Raw genomic sequence first — 19,654 nt, 5'->3', positions numbered from 1 at the left:
TTGCACACAGTCCATAAAGACAACTCAACAGAGAGATGTTTCTTGCTATTTATTGCAACAATATAGACTGGGAAATCACATGAACAACTCATGTAAAGTTTTTTCTGTGGCACTGAAACAAGCTATGTGGCTGCATGTCTGAGTTATGCTTTCTTCACATGCTATCGGAAATGTTTCAGAAGTTCCCACTTCTGAAGTCGTGATTACGAGCTCATATTATTTAAATTTTGACTTGAGAGGGCATTCATGTCAAAAAATGTTTTAACTAGGAAACTTGTTACCGATAATTCCGATAGCATGTGAAGGCAGCGTTAGTCCAACAAAACACATTGACATCTACAAGATGGACAATATTATGCAAATACATTTTCAAGCAACTTCTGAAAACAGCCATTAAGATTGAATGAGCTATTTGAAAAAAATATATACATCGGGATTGTTTAATAATTCAAAGGATTAATCGGAAAATGTACACCCAGCCCAAGAAGAAAGAATTTGGAGAGGTTGATGTGTAAATTAACATGGATCAAACCTGTAAAAGACAGCAGCAGGTTTGAATTTTATATATTTTCTTATACAGATCATATTCCCCTGATATTTTACAATAGTTAATGATGCAATAAAATCACCTATCATCAACAGAACACAATATATTTAAAAAAATCAACAAAACATAAACATAAACAATGGAATCATATATAGACTTTGACCAATATAAACACTTATAGCCTACAGGAATGTAGGACCCCATTCCATCTAACATCTACCCTCCTATGTGAAGGAAAACCTCCACCCATTCATATATGGCCCTGTCATTCAGTCTCACATTTTCTGAGGTCAAAATGTTGTTACATTGTGAATATTAAAATAGTTTCACTGCATCTGTTGTATTAACCAGTGAACTTGATGACGTAATGTAGTGATGCTGAAAGGAAGAATATATATGAGGAAGAAACATTTACTAAACACAATTTTGAATGTAAACACTCATCGGTCACTGTGGCTGCAAACAAATGCTAATTCCCTGTATTTGAAATGTCCACAGTATCTCAAACATACCCAGAATGCATCTGTCTGCACATGTATGTGATGCCCCACTGACGGGGAACCATGAATACAGTGTCAGCTTGAAAAAGCTGCTTTTCTATTATCAAGTCGATGCGATAGAAAGCACCTTGAAGGGAAAGGCTGATATGCGACTGCTCCGCTATCTGGCAAGATCCTAGCATGTTGCAGGACACAGCAGAAATCTCTGAGTGTGAAATCAGTCACCTATCTCTAAAATACAAACTCTCCGTCTTCGCCTGCCTTTTCATTCACAGGGGCCTTCAGTCAATGGGGCCCACAAAAGGTTCTGCTTAACGGCTCGCACGAGTCCATCTGCAGTATTTATTACCTCAACGCACAAGGCATTTTTCCTGCAGTATATACCTTTCTGCCGCAACAGTCTGGTCTGATTAAATCAATATCTGTGTCTTCACAGACATTAAAAAACAGACAGGGGAGAGACTGCTGATCCTGCTCTGCCTTATCAACACAAACGCCCCTGAGAAAGAAAGGAGAAACCATCATTTTTTCAACACTTTTTTATAATCCTCAAATCTGCAGATTTGTTGTCTCGCAAAGATGCAGGAATCCGTGCCTGCAAAAACACACAGACACAACTCATAACTCCCATCCATCGCTGATGACAGAACGTCGAGGGTGCGTTTACAGAGACAGGGGGGCTTTAGATCCAAATGCGTGGCCCATTGAAATGGCCCCTCAACCTTTGAGGATGTAGGCAGGCCGTTGAGCGTGCACAGCAATTACGTATTGCTAATTGAAAATGTTAATCTTGTCACATTCAGGGGCAGACAGGGTTAAATTGGTAAAACTGCAATTCACTTAAGGCCATATCTCTCGTCGAAATGAACTGGATGATTAATCCTTTATATTCTTCAGGGATTCAGGGAATATCAGCAATTAAATTAACGACTACAAAGTGTATGCTCCGAGATGGGGAAAAAAATCATGAAAGACACACACTCATTTTTCCAAGTTGTTGCCTTAATTGTCTCTTTACTAAGCGCGTTGCTCCCTGTCGTTACCGAAGCACCCCCATTAAAACATAAACCCATGAGATACATTAGTATTGAGCCATGTTGAAATATACAATGATTACTGAGGTTAAAATGTATTTATCAAATTAAAATCAATCTAGTACATTAGTTGCAAGAATATTCTGTTCTCACTTGGTAACAAATTCTTGTTAGAACGATATTTATTTTTGTGATAATGACATATGTCATAAAAACAAAATGTTTTCCTGTTATAACGAGACGCAACATATAGTTTAGCATCCAAGTGCAAATAAAGAAAAATTTGGATTCGTGCCAAATGAGAGAGGAGCCCAACACCGGTTTCCGTTTCAGTTTCGCTTTAAATAAATTTGTTTGGGCTTTAAAATAAATACTGTTTGTATGATAATTAATGCCACTATAATTTGTTTATTTTATACATATATCTTTCATTCTTGTTTTGTATGGTTTATAAAAAAATTAACACAATTTTAGAACACAGAATGATAAAGGTACAATATAAATTCTCTATTATAGGTCAGTGGATAAAGGCATATTTGTACGTCGCATACAAAATATGTTGTTTTAACGACCTAACATCTCGTTATTACAAGAAAATATGTCATTTTAAAGACATATCTTGTTATTATGGGAAAATATGTTGTTTTAATGACATAGCCTATCTCGTTATTACGACAAAATTGAGAGGAAAAATATATATGTGGCAGCATTGCGCCACCGTATAAACTAACAAAGATACTTGAATCATTGATTGATAATGAAAAAAATACTTATAAAGCAGTTATTAATTTTAATTCATTACAATTTAAACATTTACTAATACATTTTTAAACTCAAAAATGTTATCTTAATATTACTTAAGTCCTTAAAATCACTATGAACAATTCTTTTTTCTTAACAATTTAACTAAGATTAATAAATTGTCAATTCATAAATTGCTCATTGTCAAATATCACAATTGTCACTTGCTTTCTTCTGCGGAACACAAAATAAGAGATTTTATAAACTATTCTGACTACTCTTTTCAGTGTAATTAAAGTCAATGAGTACTGTGGTAAATAAATAAATAAATAAAAGTATCAAAAAATTACCTCATATTCCCTGATAGTCTTATGCTACAGTGAGCAGTTTACCACTATGACCAGATCATTAAGTAAGTGTTAAACTTTGTGAACAAATCATTCAAATCAGTTTTGATTCATTCAAAAGATTGATTCATTCACAAAAACTCTCAAAGGACAGTTAGGGAAGATGTTAAAATTTTCAGTGAATAGCACCTTCAAATTAAGTCTGTTCCTCACACAAAGCATTGGACATTTAAAGATTTGGAAAATAGTCTAAGACTTTTATAAACAACTTTTACTGTGCTTTTTTATTTATTTATCTTGGAGCTTGACAACCCTATTCCTCATTCACTTTCATTATACAGAAAAGAGCGGACAGGGAACAACATGAGGGTGAATAAACAATGACAGAATTATCATTTTTGGCTGAACTAACCCTTCCACATCAAGTGTACTGCACCATGTTCCCGTTTGTTCAAACACATAACGTCATTAGCAAAATCATGTTTTTTTTCCCCCTTCTTCCTTTCGTTCCCTCTTTCCTCATTTTTTCCCTGCTAGTCAAGAGGAAACATTCAATATCAACTAGGTCAACTGAACTAGTGTGGGTACCAGAGGCGAGAACACTGCAATTGGTCTGGCCAGAGCTGATATTTGTAGATAAATACCACATCCCCAGAGGTTCTCCTACAGTGAATTATTAGCAAAGCTTCATTGATCTCTCTCAAAATGGCAATAATCTCCAGTTTCATCCGGGCCTTTACTAGGGCTTCAAAGTGCATTAGGCTGCCTGGCTGCAATTGTTATCACAAAGGTGTTTTCCTGGCCTGACCGTTTTATCCGAGAGCGCGAAAAAGTGTAAGGCGGTAAAGTGATTTTCTTCCTCTCTGTGGTATGTGCTGCTGGTGTATTGTATTTTATAGCCCCCAATAAAAATATCCACTACTGCAAAGCTCTAGAGTCTAGACCATATGTGTATAGGCCTGATGCTTTTATGGTGATGAATATACTTATGTAATAAAGGCTGCTTATGAAAGAGCTTGTAGTGTTTCTACCTTTTTGTTTTCTATGGCAGGAAATTTCATTAGGAGGGTAATGATTTCAGTATATCTATAACAAAGCAGACAATCTCTTAAAATGTCATTGATCTAGGCAAAGTCATCTTTAAATTTCCTCTTATTCTTTCTTTGCATTTACGGTTCAATCCCGGATAGGCTTTTATATAATGCATTTTTTAAATCAGATTAAAACTGTCATGGCCACATCACAACCTGGCACAGTGGAATCAGATGAAAGGTTTCAATGACCAGTAGGGAATAAAAAACTTCTGGATTTTGAGCAGTGTAACATAAAAGCATCCAAGCACTGGTTTGATATCTGTCATAGGCTGCTCTGTCATTACAATGATGCCACTTTGATATGTTGCCATCTGTAAAGAACAGCCACCTGTCTCCATCAATCATCATAACAGACCAATGAAAAAAGCCACAAACTGTCATCTCATGACAGCAGATAATGACCAACACAACTGTGCTTTCAGTATTTGTGAATGAACAGGTAATGACATGGCAGGTCATTTGAATCTGTCCTCATGCGCTTGTAATCTAATACCAAACAATGGTGAGTAAACCTCAGAAGCAATATCCTTGAGCACAGGATGAGTTTGGAAAGAGATTGAGTTCAGGATGGACAACCATGTTGACTAACAGGTGTGACTCTCGAATTGTTCTATTCATACAACAGCTTGCAGTGAGGCTTCTCTTCTATTCTATGTAACCATAGTGGCAGGCGCGGTTTGGTTCACACAGCACAAGTTAACCAAACTCACTGTCAAAATCCAAGTGTGAGTAAGGAACAACGGGCTAAATGCGCTTTCTCTACTCACATAGTGTATGATTGCAGAAAAAATACATATGTTTGTATTGAGCACTGATGGAGCAACAGATTTTATGTAAATAAATCATAAAAGTGGTTTGTTTTGTTTAAAAATCTTATGAATGTATGAGGTGGCAAGGTGGGCCTTTTACCCCACATACGGTGCAAAAGGCACAAAGTATTGATACAAATACGTTAGCAAAAATAATATAATTTTAATAATGTCAAAGTTAATACTTGTTTAAAACAATCACTTTAGCAAAGTTTGCACTGTTTTCTGTTTATTTTTATAATTAAAAGAATTCATTTTTGTTCAATAAATATACAGTCATTAAAATACGTTAATATAAAAATATTTTAAATTAAATGAAAATTATTTAAAAAGTAAAGATTCTGAAAGCATTGAATGAGATCACATAATGATTAAATAGATTTACAGTAGTAACAATAAATATGATATTCTATTATATGATATGATTACCTATTATGTTTTTTTTAAATATGATGGTTTCGTTATAAATGTAATGATTAACTCTAAAATGGACACCCTACTTAACATGTGATATTTCCCATCTGAATCTAATGCCATGTCAACAAATGGAAAAGTCAGCCAGCTATTTATTATCATGTTCATTATTGTGCCTTTCGCCCCAACAGAAGGGGCGTCCTTTAACCCAAATACCATACTTTTACATATTCGTCCGTTATATTGAAAAACTGTTGCTTTAATTTAACCTTGAACAAAACTGAAAATCATTGAAAAGACCTGTCTCAAAATATATTCAATAAGTTTAGCGATTCTCATTTTCCACTTAAATCTACAACATTTAAAAAAAAACAAATATATCAAATTAGCACAGAATCAACTTAGAGTTGCTGCCCGCGATCGTGTCAAGGATCAGACAAATTTCCACGTGCATCTTGAATAGCGGATGTTTTGGGAAAGTGCTGCGGCAAGTTTTTGTGCCATAGTGGTACCCTATTGCCCCCATTGTACCCTACTGTAAATTTAAAAGATAGTTTGGTTATATAACGTGGTATCACGATAGATGGATGGATAGATAGATAGATGGACGACCGACAAACAGACACTAGACACTAGTGCATGCTAGGATACCAGTGCAACCAGACAGCGAGCGCCTGCCCCTCTCTCACACGACTGGGGCTAGTGAGTATAACTCAGAGGAATATAATGAAATATAACACCACTTCTTGTCACAGGTCAGCAACCAAGCCTGCTCGGGGACTGGCATTCCAAATGCCAAAGCCATTCATTATGAAAATGCTATGCATTGATTTGTCATACATTGTAAAACTCTATCAGAAGGGCAATTTTTAAATCTTTGCAGCAATGCCTCAACGGCTGTGGCATTAGCATTAATGCTATTCAATCGCTCTTGATTTCAGAGCAACTTGCCCAGGCCCTCTGAAACCAGAGACATGCTAAGCACTTCAGCACAGTCAATGAAATAAAATAAGACAGGATTGAGTATATTAGATAAGAATTATGATATATAAGCTGCGCTCTACTGCAAGACAGCTAATTAAATAAGAACATATTTGATAGCAACTGACAGTGGAGCGTTCTCACCCAGGTCCCATCATTACTGTCAGGGAGAAAGAGGGAATTAGAAGGTGTATAAATACCATATGGTGTGTGCTGAATTGTCTTGCATTAATGTCAATTATATCCACTGTGAATACATTGAATGTTTTTAATTCTCATTTTTATGTTACCCGGCTACATACTGTACATATTCATCTTACGACACATGCAATGTATAAACTTTATATGCGTATAGATGCTGTTTTACACATAGATGTATGGGGATTCCAACATGAATAAATTGGCATAAAAATGATGGAAAGAAACAGCTAAATATTCAATACACTTTACACCTTTATCTTAATGGCCAATGGTACACTTACATTTTTCTATCATAGTCAAAGTCTCTCTCTCTACACATATTGACTTTTTTTCAATTCAGAGGCTGCATCCTTCAAAGGCAGATGGCGTCAAATCAGCGAAATGTCAAAGCCTGTCCCAAGTCGAAGCCTCCTTCAAATGAGGCATCGAAATGCATCCTTCATTTCGCGGGCAGTGAAGGATACAATGGATGGATTCTTCGCGTCCTAGCCTAGTACCCCAAAATTATTTGCGCTCCTGTGACAACAGGATTTTTTTTAGAGAATTTGTCGGATTACACTTTTAAATTTAAGTATTAAATTTATTAAAAGTATTAAAAGAGTATTAAGTAACTTACTTAAATATCTAATGATACAAATGTAAAAATAAATAAATAAATAATATATATATATATATATATATATATATATATATATAAAGTGGTTCAAATGTTGGCATCTGACTAAGACGCGATTTTATATAGATAGAGAGTATTAGTTATAAAGTATACTCATTATTTTACAGAAATTGACAAAGATGGACATATTTAGACAGGTTGTGAACCCTGTTTCAGACAGTTGAATATAACTTGTTATATTCACGCAGCCTCTGATTTGGGACACAGCTATTCTTTGAAAGGGATACTTTGCTTTTCATTACAAAATTAAACAAATAGCTTATTCAAAAACACCAAAACTACCCTAAAATACAGTAGTACAACTGCTGTATGAACTATATAAGAACCAACTCAAACAATTGATTTGTTCACTGATTCTGGTCGTAGCGGTTCTGTGTCTTAGTAAATGTCAGTAAATGTTGTATGGAAAAGAGCTTAAATGTTCCACATCATTTTTTTTTTTTTTTTTTTTTAAAGCATTTGGATTTGGATTGACATGACATATTATGCATACAAAGTGCCTAACCTTTCAAACTCTTTAATTATGCTTGTATAATAAGTGCCATTTTATTCATTATCATATATAATTACAGTTTAAATTGTGGCACTTAAAAAAAATAACTGATCACAAGAGGTTCAGATTCTTGCTTTCACAAGTGACGAGTTTACCAATATATTGGTGTCAAGAAGTTAAGTCGCAATATGTGCCTCCTACACACCGCATGGCCCTGTGGCTCCGCTATTGGTTATCATGGAGGGCGGCCTTTATCAATCAATTGAATAAACTGCTTTCATAGCATCTATTGAAAGACAACTCTGACAAGGGGCTAGAAGTGCCTCCACAGCAGTTTTTTCAGCAGCAGGGGGGAGTAAATAGTAAGAAAGGCAATAACATCAGCCTGGACAGCACTGCAGCTCTGACACTGCTGTTTGCTTCAGTCTGTTCTCTACCTCAGTGATTCATTCCTCAGCCTGACGGGCCACAATTGACAGCAGTGCATAAAAGTGGACTACGTTGAACTTTTTTAAAATTATTATTTGAATTTATTTGTTTGAAGACACAATGCTATAGAAGACATGGGGTCTATTTTGTAATTAAGACTTTATCGCCACATCTGACGTATTTGGACGTGGCACAACGCTCTGATGATCTATTCAATTCTGTTAAGATGAAAACCCTGTGGCTGAAAAAGTAACACACAATTAATTCTAGTTTACAGCCATACGATCTATGCCAAAAGTAATACTGAAGGGTCAGATATAGAGCCTGAATTGGATTGTCAAATGGCTACCAGAGGCCTCTTAAAAAGACAAACATGTCACATTCAGCTTAACCCAGAATGCACTCTGGTATCATCAATGTCTCTACAATCTTAGGCCTCTGGACATCATTCTGTCTATATTATGTAAACTAAAGACTAAAAGTAATTGTGTGTGTGTGTGTGTGTGTGTGTGTCTATATTCAGTAAAATTTTACAAAATGTTAAAAACAAGATGTATCAGTAATGTTCGTTTCAAATGAACCAGCAAAGAAGTGAATTTCTTGTCACAAGCCAACTTAAAATGACGCAAATTAAATATTTAGCAAGAACTGTATACTTTTATACAGCACAGTAATTTCTGCATCTCCTGGGAAATTTCATCCTTGAATCTTTCCTAAGAAGCATATTCCTTCCAGACCACCCATGTTCCAATTAAACATTCAATATTCATTTTCTTAATATAGAATTTCAGTTTGCCGTAGATGCATGACTAAGTAACTGGAGATTGTCTTGTGTGTTTATCAAGTCTTTTGATTCTGAGCTCTTCTGACAACTGACAGAGTTTAAGAGCATGTTTGCGCTTTAATTATTACACAGAACACAAGAAAATGTATTATAATAATAATTATTATCTTGCCTCCATTATTTTATGGTTCAAAAAAATCAGTCAGTCAACTTGTATATAGTACAAAATCAAGCATGACTCTTAATGGGAAAAAAGAAAAGAAAAACCTCCGGCTGACACATTATGTAAAGGATCAACTCGTTCCTTATTTCTATTTTCACTTGAACTGCCCATCAGATAAAGATCTGTTCAAATAAGATTAATTTCCTGATAAACCCTCACAGTGAAGAAGTCATCAGGGTGCTTTAAATTTATTCCATGGGCAATTAAGTGCAGCGAGATTTCCTCAGCTAGGACTGATTTTGAGTGGTAATGGCAGGTGAAGAGACAGATAATGAGCAGGCCAAGACACACACGCTTACAGCTCTCTAAAATGACTTCCTGTGCTTTAACCCTGCAGTTATGAATCAACGTGTCACGCACCGCTTCTCTGACACTCTCTACTCCAAAGAAAGAGTAGTCTCGGCAAGGACGAGATGAGAGAGAGATGAAACTTTAAAATGACTGATTGCTAACCGGTATACACAACACAACAGAGGATATCGCATACAGAGAGGATCAAATGTACTTGGACTGATTTCCACCCTGCAACCAATTGCTACAAAAATGCTCAGACTATCAGACTCTTCAGATGAGAAAACACATAAAACATCAATGACGACACACACAACACTTTTGTACAGCACACATGCACAGCGAAGCCTGCAAACACCAACGAATGCGACACAATCGGTCGGGATGGTTGTTACCTACCCACAAATACATCATCATCTTGAGCGAGGAGTCAGGGGCTCTCCGGCAGTGAGGAAACGCTTCCTTACTTATCTTCTTTTAACTTCTCGAGCTCAGCTACGGAAACCCGGATGAATCCTTCTTGTTTCCACTCTCTCAGGCTCACAGTTCTTTTGTATAATTTATTATATCACTATAATAGAGCTTATTAAAACTGACACTTGGAGGAAGAAGAAGCTACTTCACAAGGTTTGAGATGCTTCTAGCAGTCTTGTTCTTGCTCTTCTCTTCTTCTTTTTTTTGTTCTTTCTTGCCTTTCCCCACTTGGTCCTCCTCACCCTTTCACTGACAACCCCTGCTTAGGCGCCAATTCCTGACGTATCTATTTAATGAGAAGATCCGTGCACCAAGGAAGTCCAGTACAACTGTGCACTCAAAGTGCCAGAGAGAGAGAGAGAGAGAGAGAGAGAGAGAGAGAGGGAGAGTGTGTGCAGGGTTCTCTAGCACAGGCTCCTCAAGAAAGGTACGTGTACGTTAACGCACAGCTGATAGGACGATTCGAAGCAGATTTTCCCCCATACATAAAAAGGACTTTTCCCTCTAACAAAATGCTGCTCAGATCCTCAGACGCTGTCACCCGGAAGCTGATGCGCAGGGGAAGAGATCAGTGGGAATTCTAAAGGCTCACTCTCATCTTCTGTCCTGAGGAAAGGTAAGAAGACAACTGACCGAAAAAAAAAAAAAAAAAATGAAGCTTGCAACTTTCATTCAAAAAATACTGCAATCTCAGCTATGTGAGATTCACGTAAATAAAAAAGGAAAAAAAAATAAAAAATACAGGTAAACCTACAGTCAAAAATGGCACAATGGGATGAAAAGGAGGCAGAAAGCACCACCCTCTCCTAAATGTGAAGCTTGCACCTGACTCTGCAGCCTGGACGACTTCCCCCCCTCTTCTTCTCCTCCTCGTCCGGAGTGAATGTGCTGGAGATAAAAGCAGCGAGTACTGGGGCCAAGGCCTTCCCGCTCGGCTTGCTTTGGCTCTGACGCACTGGCTGCCTTCTTACAGCACTTTTCTACAGCCATCTGCTGACTCTACAACGCTACTGCTACTGAGAGACCAGACACGCAGCCAGCCAGCTCAAGCGCATATGAGGCTAAAACTCATTACTACTCTTCAGAAGAGGGATGAGATTTTTAATCAAACGCAGGTATTAGAGAAACTCAAGAATAACAGAAAACAACAACAAAACCTTCCTGTAAATGAATTTCAAACCAAGAGGGGACAAAATGGAAATTTGAGCAAGGTCCATTTTTTTGTTTTATGTGTGTCTGAGACACAAACGCAATGAGATTTGCCAGTGTATTTATGAGGGAAATGAAATTCTGAGGGAAATTTAAATATTAAATTCTCCTCAGGAAGCAATTTGACTCCCATTTAAAAGGAAAACAATAAAAAAAGAAAGTACAACCATCACAAAGAGAAAGAGAGAGAGAGTGAGAGTGTCTGAGGAGGACAAATGATTAAGCTAAAGGCTCAGACTCAACACACATTCAACAAACACACACACACACACACACACACACACACACACACACACACACACACACACACACACACACACACACACACACACACACACACACACACACACCACATTAACTAAAGCAATAAGGCCACGTTAAAGTGATTTCACCACAGGTAAGGGATTTCTACGGCACAACACAAACCGTCAGTCACAGCAATTTAAGACACCATTTCTTAATGATAATTTAAATAGGGTCATTCCTGTTATGCAGTGTCTTTTGAGCTTTAACTTATTAAATATGCTCTGTGTATAAAATATGTGCCATGTAACTTATTCATTTTAATATTTCGTTTTTTAAATATTATGATTTCTGTAATTTTATCTAAAAGGATGGGATGTTTCAGAGCACAGCAAAAAAATCACGAATACATAAAACACATAATTCATTAAATCCATTGCTATTGATTTTTTGTGACTTGTTTGTGCTGTTCCCATTAAAAATTATGTAACTTCCGGGACGATGATTCCATTATGAAACGAACTGGCTTTTATTAGTTAAAGGGAAATTACAAAAAATGATGAAAAATAAGACTGAGGACACTGGATAAAACTACAAACTGACTTTCAGTATTTCTAAATAAATTGAACATTTTTATAAATGTAAGAAGTTAAATGAGTTAAATATTTTATTCGATACATTATTTATGATAGAGTACTGCCTAGCAGGAATGATTGACTTTGAGTGCATTTTCATCAGAATTTAAAGGCTGAACTATCTGACTAAAAACAGAAATATATACCAGACAGTGCTGTGCTCGCTTTCGCAACAAGATGGAACGGTTTTCTTCCGAAAGAAACGATTAATACAGAGAAATCCGGTCAATACTCTGAACAACATTCTGAAAGCAATAAATGATTGTTGACATATTAAACAAAGATAAATGGCAGGTACAATGCAAAGCCCATTGTTTGTGCACCCAAGCAAAACGAACATACTTCAGCATACAATTTCGTTAAACCATTTTACTTCGGGGCAAGCAAGGTCTAATGGTCAAGGAAACTGAGTGCAGCTTACTGACATGTCCATTTACATGGAGCAGACCGATTCAGCTGCCGTCTCCTCGGTCCGATAGTGCCCTTTAGCCCAATTAAAAAAGCTACAAGTCTGAAGCAGTAGCAGTTAAAGCAGTAGTGCATCTCATTTGTTTGGATTATGACAAAAACATAACCTAAAAGAAAAAAAAAGGTAGCATTAGGTTGTCGATTTCCTGTTTAAAAAGTACTAAGTACATCACCCTCGATCCTGCTCTTATAATCTAAATTAAAGGCAAGCTTCCAAAAAGCACTTCTGAAAAACTGTCTTCAGATTATTGAGTGAGTCACTAACAAGAGGAAATGAGATGGCAAAGAAATAAGAGAAGTGCTTTTCATGTTTCCATGAGAAAAATCAGCACTGGCCTGCTTATTATTATTAGCTTTATTAATATATACTGTATATGAATTGTTAATTAAATGTAGTCCACTTTTACTGCTCTAATTTCAATGGGAATTAAAAATAGCATTAAAAAAATAATAATAATAATCAAGAAAGTAGTTGCCAGAAAAAAATGAGAGTGATGGGTGTGTATGAACAGTAAGGTCTGGGCATTAATCATATCAGCCCTATCAGACTTAAAACCCTTCAACAAACCATGATAAATTACAACGCTGAGAAAGGACCGCAGCACCTCCGCTCCTGCATCTCTCCCATGATTCTGCAGGGCTGTGCTATGTGAGATCAAGGCAGAGCCATCAGGACACATGGTTATCCCTCCACACAGATACGGTGTGTTTGAAGAAGATGAAGATCTTTGGGAGGGTCTTCATCAGGAGTGAAGCTGACACCTTTGCTACCATGGCTTTTCAGGCCAGTGAGTGAGCAGGAGGGTTTGAGAGCCACTATTAAAGTTTAATGAGAAGGCAAGGTAAGCTTTGTTGTATTTTTAATATGGACACAGCAGAGTATGAGGGAGTAGCAGGTTTTGGTTCTGAGTTTTTTTTGTTTTTTTTTTGTCTATTGATTTAATATCATCATCTTCTCAGCCTGAGATGCTGAAATGAACATGAAGGATACACAAGAATTCATTCTAAAGTCATTGTGACGAAATGATTTGTCTTTACATGAATGAATCACAGTTGTATGATCTTCATGGATTGATTAATTAAAAGGTCGATACCAACAACATCCAGAAGCACAACAGCGGCACAAAGGAGCACACAAAAACACAGACACACACAACCACACAAAGCGACACAGAAGCATCACTTACCCTGAGTTGGTCCGTATCACAACTCATTGGTTGTCCTGGAATCTGTCAACAGAGACATACAAATTAGAGTAACACATTACACACCAAATACAGCACCTCCCTTCAGTAATTACAAGTCAATCATCTAGAGTGGGCTGAAGGGAGAGAAAATGAGATCTGTCAAAACTGAGGTTTGCAACATGGAACCATGCAAAAGGTGGCGAGAACAGGGAATAAGACAGGCAAGACATAGCTTCCATGCCAGAAACGGTACACATAACAATATTTTCCTCTTTTTTCTCTCCAAATAATGGGAGTGGTATAAAGCAAGTGGATCTCAACTGGTTTTGCTTCAGGAAACAGATTTTACGTTGGCATTCAAGAGGCGATCTAATATAGTACCAGAATTGAACAAAAGTATGTCTGTGTTAAAATCACTCGAAATCAAATTACTAGTGAGAATGTGTGTGTGTGTATATGATTTTTTTATAAGTATTATTTTTGGTTTAAAACAACTGATTTAAACTGTGAAGGTTTAAATTTGCATTATTCTGCAGCTTATATTATATGTTAGAAAAAAATACCGGAGTTAAAACAAGTAGAAACGATATTTTTCAAGAGTTAATACAGAGTTTTTCAGTGTAATACATCAACATTTAAAATATGTGTGTGTATTGAAATGTATTGATATTACCATATCAAGCTGAACTGAACTGCTTCCATCATTTTCCAGCAGGATTTGCACCTACCCACACTGCCAAAATAACCAAAACCTGGTTCAATGACCATGGTATCACTGTGTAATTACTGTGTGATTTCATGTAATATTCTAATTTTTTTAAATCCTGTTTTTGTGGGTTTTATGAGCTGGAAGCCCAAATTATGTACAAATAAACAACTAAATACTTGAAATCGTTTAAGTTGTGGGCCCTGAATCTATAATCTATGGAAGTTTAACGTTTTGAATGGAATTTTTTGGAAAGGGTCTGTATATTCTTTTAATTTATTTTGTTCATGGATTTTGAGGATGAGGGGATTACCTGTCCATGTCGGCATCTGCTATTCACAGATGAGACAGATGCGTTTGCCCTAAAATATCATAGTTTGATTGGATGTGTGGCCTTTGATGTCAATAACAATAATATTAGAAGTGTTTTCTACGTATGAACTAAATATGATTGTGCGGCTTGTACAACACAAACTAATATAATTAGAAGAGATCTGCGACACATTTTTGGGTTGTAAGTTGTAACCCACCAGTTGAGAACCACCGCTATAAAAAATAAAAAATCACGTTTAATTCTATTGAGCAGAGTATTTCTACATGCCTTGATGCACAGAGTTTCTCAAACACTAATCAATCACACTCAACCCTCAAAAAGGAGGGGGGAAGAAAAACATTTCTAATTTTGTTAATGCTTGTTGAGTGTTTGAAAGAGAACTACACAATTACGAGATTAGGGTCTGGTTACGCTGGGAGGGTTCCTGGATATACCACTAATCTTCCCTTCATGCCTACCGTCAATACATCCATAATGCACTGGCCAATCTTCATTTAAGAAATAGAATCTGTGTTACAAACGCTCTCTTTAAATGTAATGATATTAACAGTTCCACTTTCCTCTCAGCCTAAAACACTTAGCTGTTTTTCAAAGTGTGCTCATTTCCCATTAGCCAGGCCACTGAGTGAAGCCGAATAAGATTTTCATCATTTAGTAACTGGACATAGCTGCCGAAAGACCCTAAAGAGGATTATGACCCACAGATAGAGGGAATAAAGGCCAGGAAAATTGCTTTGATTTGATATGATATGAGAAAAAACAGATGCATTAACCTTGTCACCTCAAAATATCTGCGTATCAAATTAGTAGTAAGCCTTCTGCTAACGGCAACTCGCTGGTGTTTGGCAAACCACTCTTGACCGTAAAACGTTACGCTTTCATAGGGAAGTTTATATATCGCGCGCAAAGTTTTCAATTAATCGTACAAAAAATTCCAGGAACTACATCAGCATTTTTTTTTTACGCACAGTGCAACAAAATGCCCATGAAAGTTTTATGCAAATGAATATATTTTCCCTGTTAAAAAGAAGCAAAGAAAATCAGGGCACCACTAGGTTTTCTTGTAGGGCAGGAATTGTATTATTTAGAGCCGCTGACCTTAATGATGGCTCACTTGTTTTGGTAGCACTTTCCTTTCAGCCACTGGCCCCTAGCAGGTCGTTAAGAGAAGCTTCTCAATAGCTCTGGGGCACACAGCATGTTTCTGGATTCAGACCGCTGGCATTCATTTTTATATATAGTCCTGTGCTGCTGAAATCTGAAATTCAAACCATTTCATTTTTTTTTCTTCTCTGTTATTTTTTAACAAGGACTAACATTCATGTTTTGTGTTTTTCATATAGTATCATTATATCGTTAAGGCTGTAAAATGATTAAAAACATTCAAGTAATTCATTTTAATCCAATTCGTTTCTTGATATGCTCATTATTTCATGCCAGGTACAGTATTTTTAAATGTCAGTATTTGCTGATTATATGAGACATACAGTGTGGCAGAGGAGTCAATAACTGAAGAGATAGTAAATATATTTTGTTTTTAGGTATACACGGATTGGATATCAAAATTCTGGCCGATAACAAACATGATTTTTTTTGTTGATTACTGTTCAGTGGCCAACATTAAAAATGTATATTTTCTATCAAATTACCATTTTATATCATCATTATGGCTGTCAATTAAAGTAATGTAAGCAATTTCTCAATTTTCAAGTAGCCTAATGATAAAAATCATCAGTACTATTTTACACTATAACACAGTACAATAAATTACATTCACAAACATAATTTATTCTGCTGTGTTATATAATTATTAGTGTGTTTTAATTAAAATACTGCTGAATATTTTATTATTGTTTAAATAAGAACTTTTTTTTTTAAATCAGTTGACAGCCATGATATATTGATTTATGATATTACATTTAATATGTTTAATATTGGCCACTGATCAGTTGGCCAATGCACACACACACACACACACACACACACACACACACACACACACACACACACACACACACACACACACACACACACACACACACACAGTTATTATATATAAATAATTATATATAATATGTAGCATGTAAATTGAGGCATCACTATATTATAATTGCTTTAAATATCCAATATGGACTAATATATATACAATATCTAAACTCTGATACAGGTAAATGGTAAGGGGACATGATTCAATGTATTAAAAACAATTATGTGTTCATTAAAAAAACTACTTTACTTCATTAACAAATGTAATCATTATTATATGAACTAAATCCTATGTGTTGATTGAAGTCTGATTGCTCACAGGGTGTAAATTGTTTCAAGTTCCCTTTTCAGGGCTTCTCAGGCACACACGATTCCACAAAAGCTGCGGCATACTGCGTGGAGATGGGCTCAAACCGCTCAGAAGAGGCTCTTGTTCGGTAATGATACTTTCCAGATGAAATCAAGGGGAAAACCAACAATAGTAGCGCAAACAGCCCTCCTCCGTATGAAAGGACAAAAGGACTCTCGAAGGGCTTGCTTATCCTTTACCTCTAATGGTCTGCTTCCCTCCTTTTCACTCAGAATACACACACTCTCTCTCTCTCTCTCTCTCTCTCTCTCTCTCTCTCTCTCTCTCTCTCTCTCTCTCTCTCTCTCTCTCTCTCTCTCTCTCTCTCTCTCTCTCTCTCTCTCTCTCTCTCTCTCTCTCTCTCTCGCTGACTTACGTAGAGTACTTGAGAGAGACAGACAGAGATGGAGGGTAATACTGAACTGTTGCGGCACAGAATTGCAGGATGGAGAGCTAAAGAAAGAGGGAGTGAGAGAGAGCAGGCCTAATTCAGTCCCTCAATGAGCTCTATAGGTCTTACACATGCAGCGGAAAAAGCAGAATGAAAAAATGTCAATAAGTAGCACTCTGCTGAGTACAAGCGGCAGAACACGGCCGAGCAGAATGACTTTATTAAGCTGACACAGAAGACTGCGCTCAGCCGGACCGATGGATAGAGGGGGAAGAGAGCAAGACAGAGAGGAAGAGAGCATAACAGAAAACCAGAAACTAAACAAAGGAAAGTCGGCACTGTGCTACGATTGAAAATCAATCCCCTGATAAATCTGTGAAAACTTCACCAGACCCCCAGAGATGGAATTAAGGGTACCTTTACACAACAATGATGTATTAAAAACAAAAAAGTTTTTCCTTTGGGTTTCTCACGTACAGACGACAACATTGTCAGAATGATCCCCATTCACACAGATCCGCGGAAACAACTAAAAACACTGCATTATGCTGCCAGGCCAGTAGTTGGCGATGCTACTTTGTAAAGAAACACTACGTGCCTATAGACTGAACACAGAACACACATGCGCATGATGTTATCAATTTCACTTATTTGTGTTTTTATAGTTTGCATGGAGACGATAACGGTATTATTGTTTTAAAAAACGAGCACTTTGAAATCTGTCTTGCCTTTTCAGGGCCTCAAAATGCCGTTGTCGTGCAAATGACTGGCCAAAACACATTACAAGTTTTCTATTTTTAGTTGAAAATTGTGTTGCGTAAAAGGCCGCTTACACAGGTCTTTTGGCACAGGTGACAAGCATTTCAACAGACATAACAATATAATATTTGATCAAACAATGACACTAAGATAATTTGATTATATACTTAAAAGTAACACTTTCTGCAAAGTCTGTATACTGTATAGAATATAACAGAAATGTTTTCCAAATGCCTTTTAATAAACATTATCATTTCAAATTGTTTCTTGAAAATTAACATCTAAGTTTATTTTAGAAGCACAATATGATGTTCTTTTAGAACAATTACATCGATTTTAGTCATTGTCCTGTTTTACATTAACCAATCAATCACTCAATCAATCAATAAATAAAAATTCTTAAATATTCCAATGAGACTTTTACAAGTTAAGACTGTAATTATTTTTTACAATTTGCTTTTATACATTTAATATATAATATAAGCTACAAATGCTTCAAAATATTTTATACACACACACAAATATATATATGTGTATGTGTGTGTGTGTGTGTACTGTGGTTAACATTATTTATGAGAACATTAAACTCATTATCAGGTTTACTATGAGACAATTATTCTTCAATAAGACTGGTAATAATAATTTTATAAAGCATTACACATGTAAGGTTCATAGAAAGTGTTACCGGATAAATCTACAGCCGTATCTTTCACCAGAGTTATGGCAGGAAGCACTGGAGTCACAGAATCATGACATGCTCCAGGGGATAAAACACCCATAATAACATACAGTGATCCACTGATGTTAGAATAAAGATAAGCCCAAAATTGACGCCTGAGGTTCTCTATACAGTGAAAATGCAGCACTTTATTTCAATTAAAGCTATTGATGTTAGATCAAAGGTAATGCTAATAAAATGCTAATGGCATCTGTATTAGAAAAGCCATTTCAGTCCCTAAGCATTGATGAATACATTTCTAAAATGTTTGGCTGAGAGAGAAAGAGAGAGAGCTATAGGTACTGCTAATTTATGCGCTGCTCTGAGGAATAATGAGAAAGGAGGGTGGGTGAAGAAAGTGAGAGCTGAGCCAGCAGAAATTCCCAATGCTGCAGTAGCCCTACTGAATCCTGCACTTTCACAACACTAAGCTTATCAGAGAGAGTGGAGGGGAAGAGGCAGCCAGATCTAAGCCTTTTAAGACTCTTCATCAATATTAGAATATCTGGACTGGCAGGGCCTTCGTACCTTTCGGTGCACAGTTACAGACTTTTGAGGACATCAGAGAGAAGTCTAGGGTTTGCAGCTGATGTGGCCAAAGCTGTGGAGAGGAAACATGCCCATAGACCTT

At 36.5% G+C, this 19,654-nt stretch overlaps 1 protein-coding gene across 9 annotated transcripts in view; it reads right to left on the bottom strand.

The window, feature by feature from the left end:
• Window positions 1–19,654, bottom strand: part of rbfox1 (RNA binding fox-1 homolog 1) — a 291,777-nt gene that overhangs the window by 139,441 nt on the left and 132,682 nt on the right. For 5 of the 9 annotated variants that reach the window (XR_014030470.1, XR_014030471.1, XR_014030472.1 and 2 more), the window contains one exon: window positions 13,781–13,822. The exons of the other annotated variants lie outside the window; for them this stretch is intronic. Coding sequence is in view for 2 of the 5 variants with exons in the window: in XM_081370504.1 (XP_081226630.1) it covers window positions 13,781–13,822 (42 nt within the window). In the remaining 3 variants the exon portion in view is untranslated. The remainder of the gene's footprint in view (window positions 1–13,780; window positions 13,823–19,654) is intronic. 9 annotated transcript variants of the gene reach the window in all.

Source organism: Scardinius erythrophthalmus, assembly GCF_964197995.2.
Source record: "Scardinius erythrophthalmus genome assembly, chromosome: 1".
In the NCBI taxonomy this organism is placed as follows: Eukaryota; Metazoa; Chordata; class Actinopteri; order Cypriniformes; family Leuciscidae; genus Scardinius; species Scardinius erythrophthalmus.
Note: the sequence above shows the minus strand (reverse complement) of the source record. Positions and strands in the feature narration are given on the sequence as shown.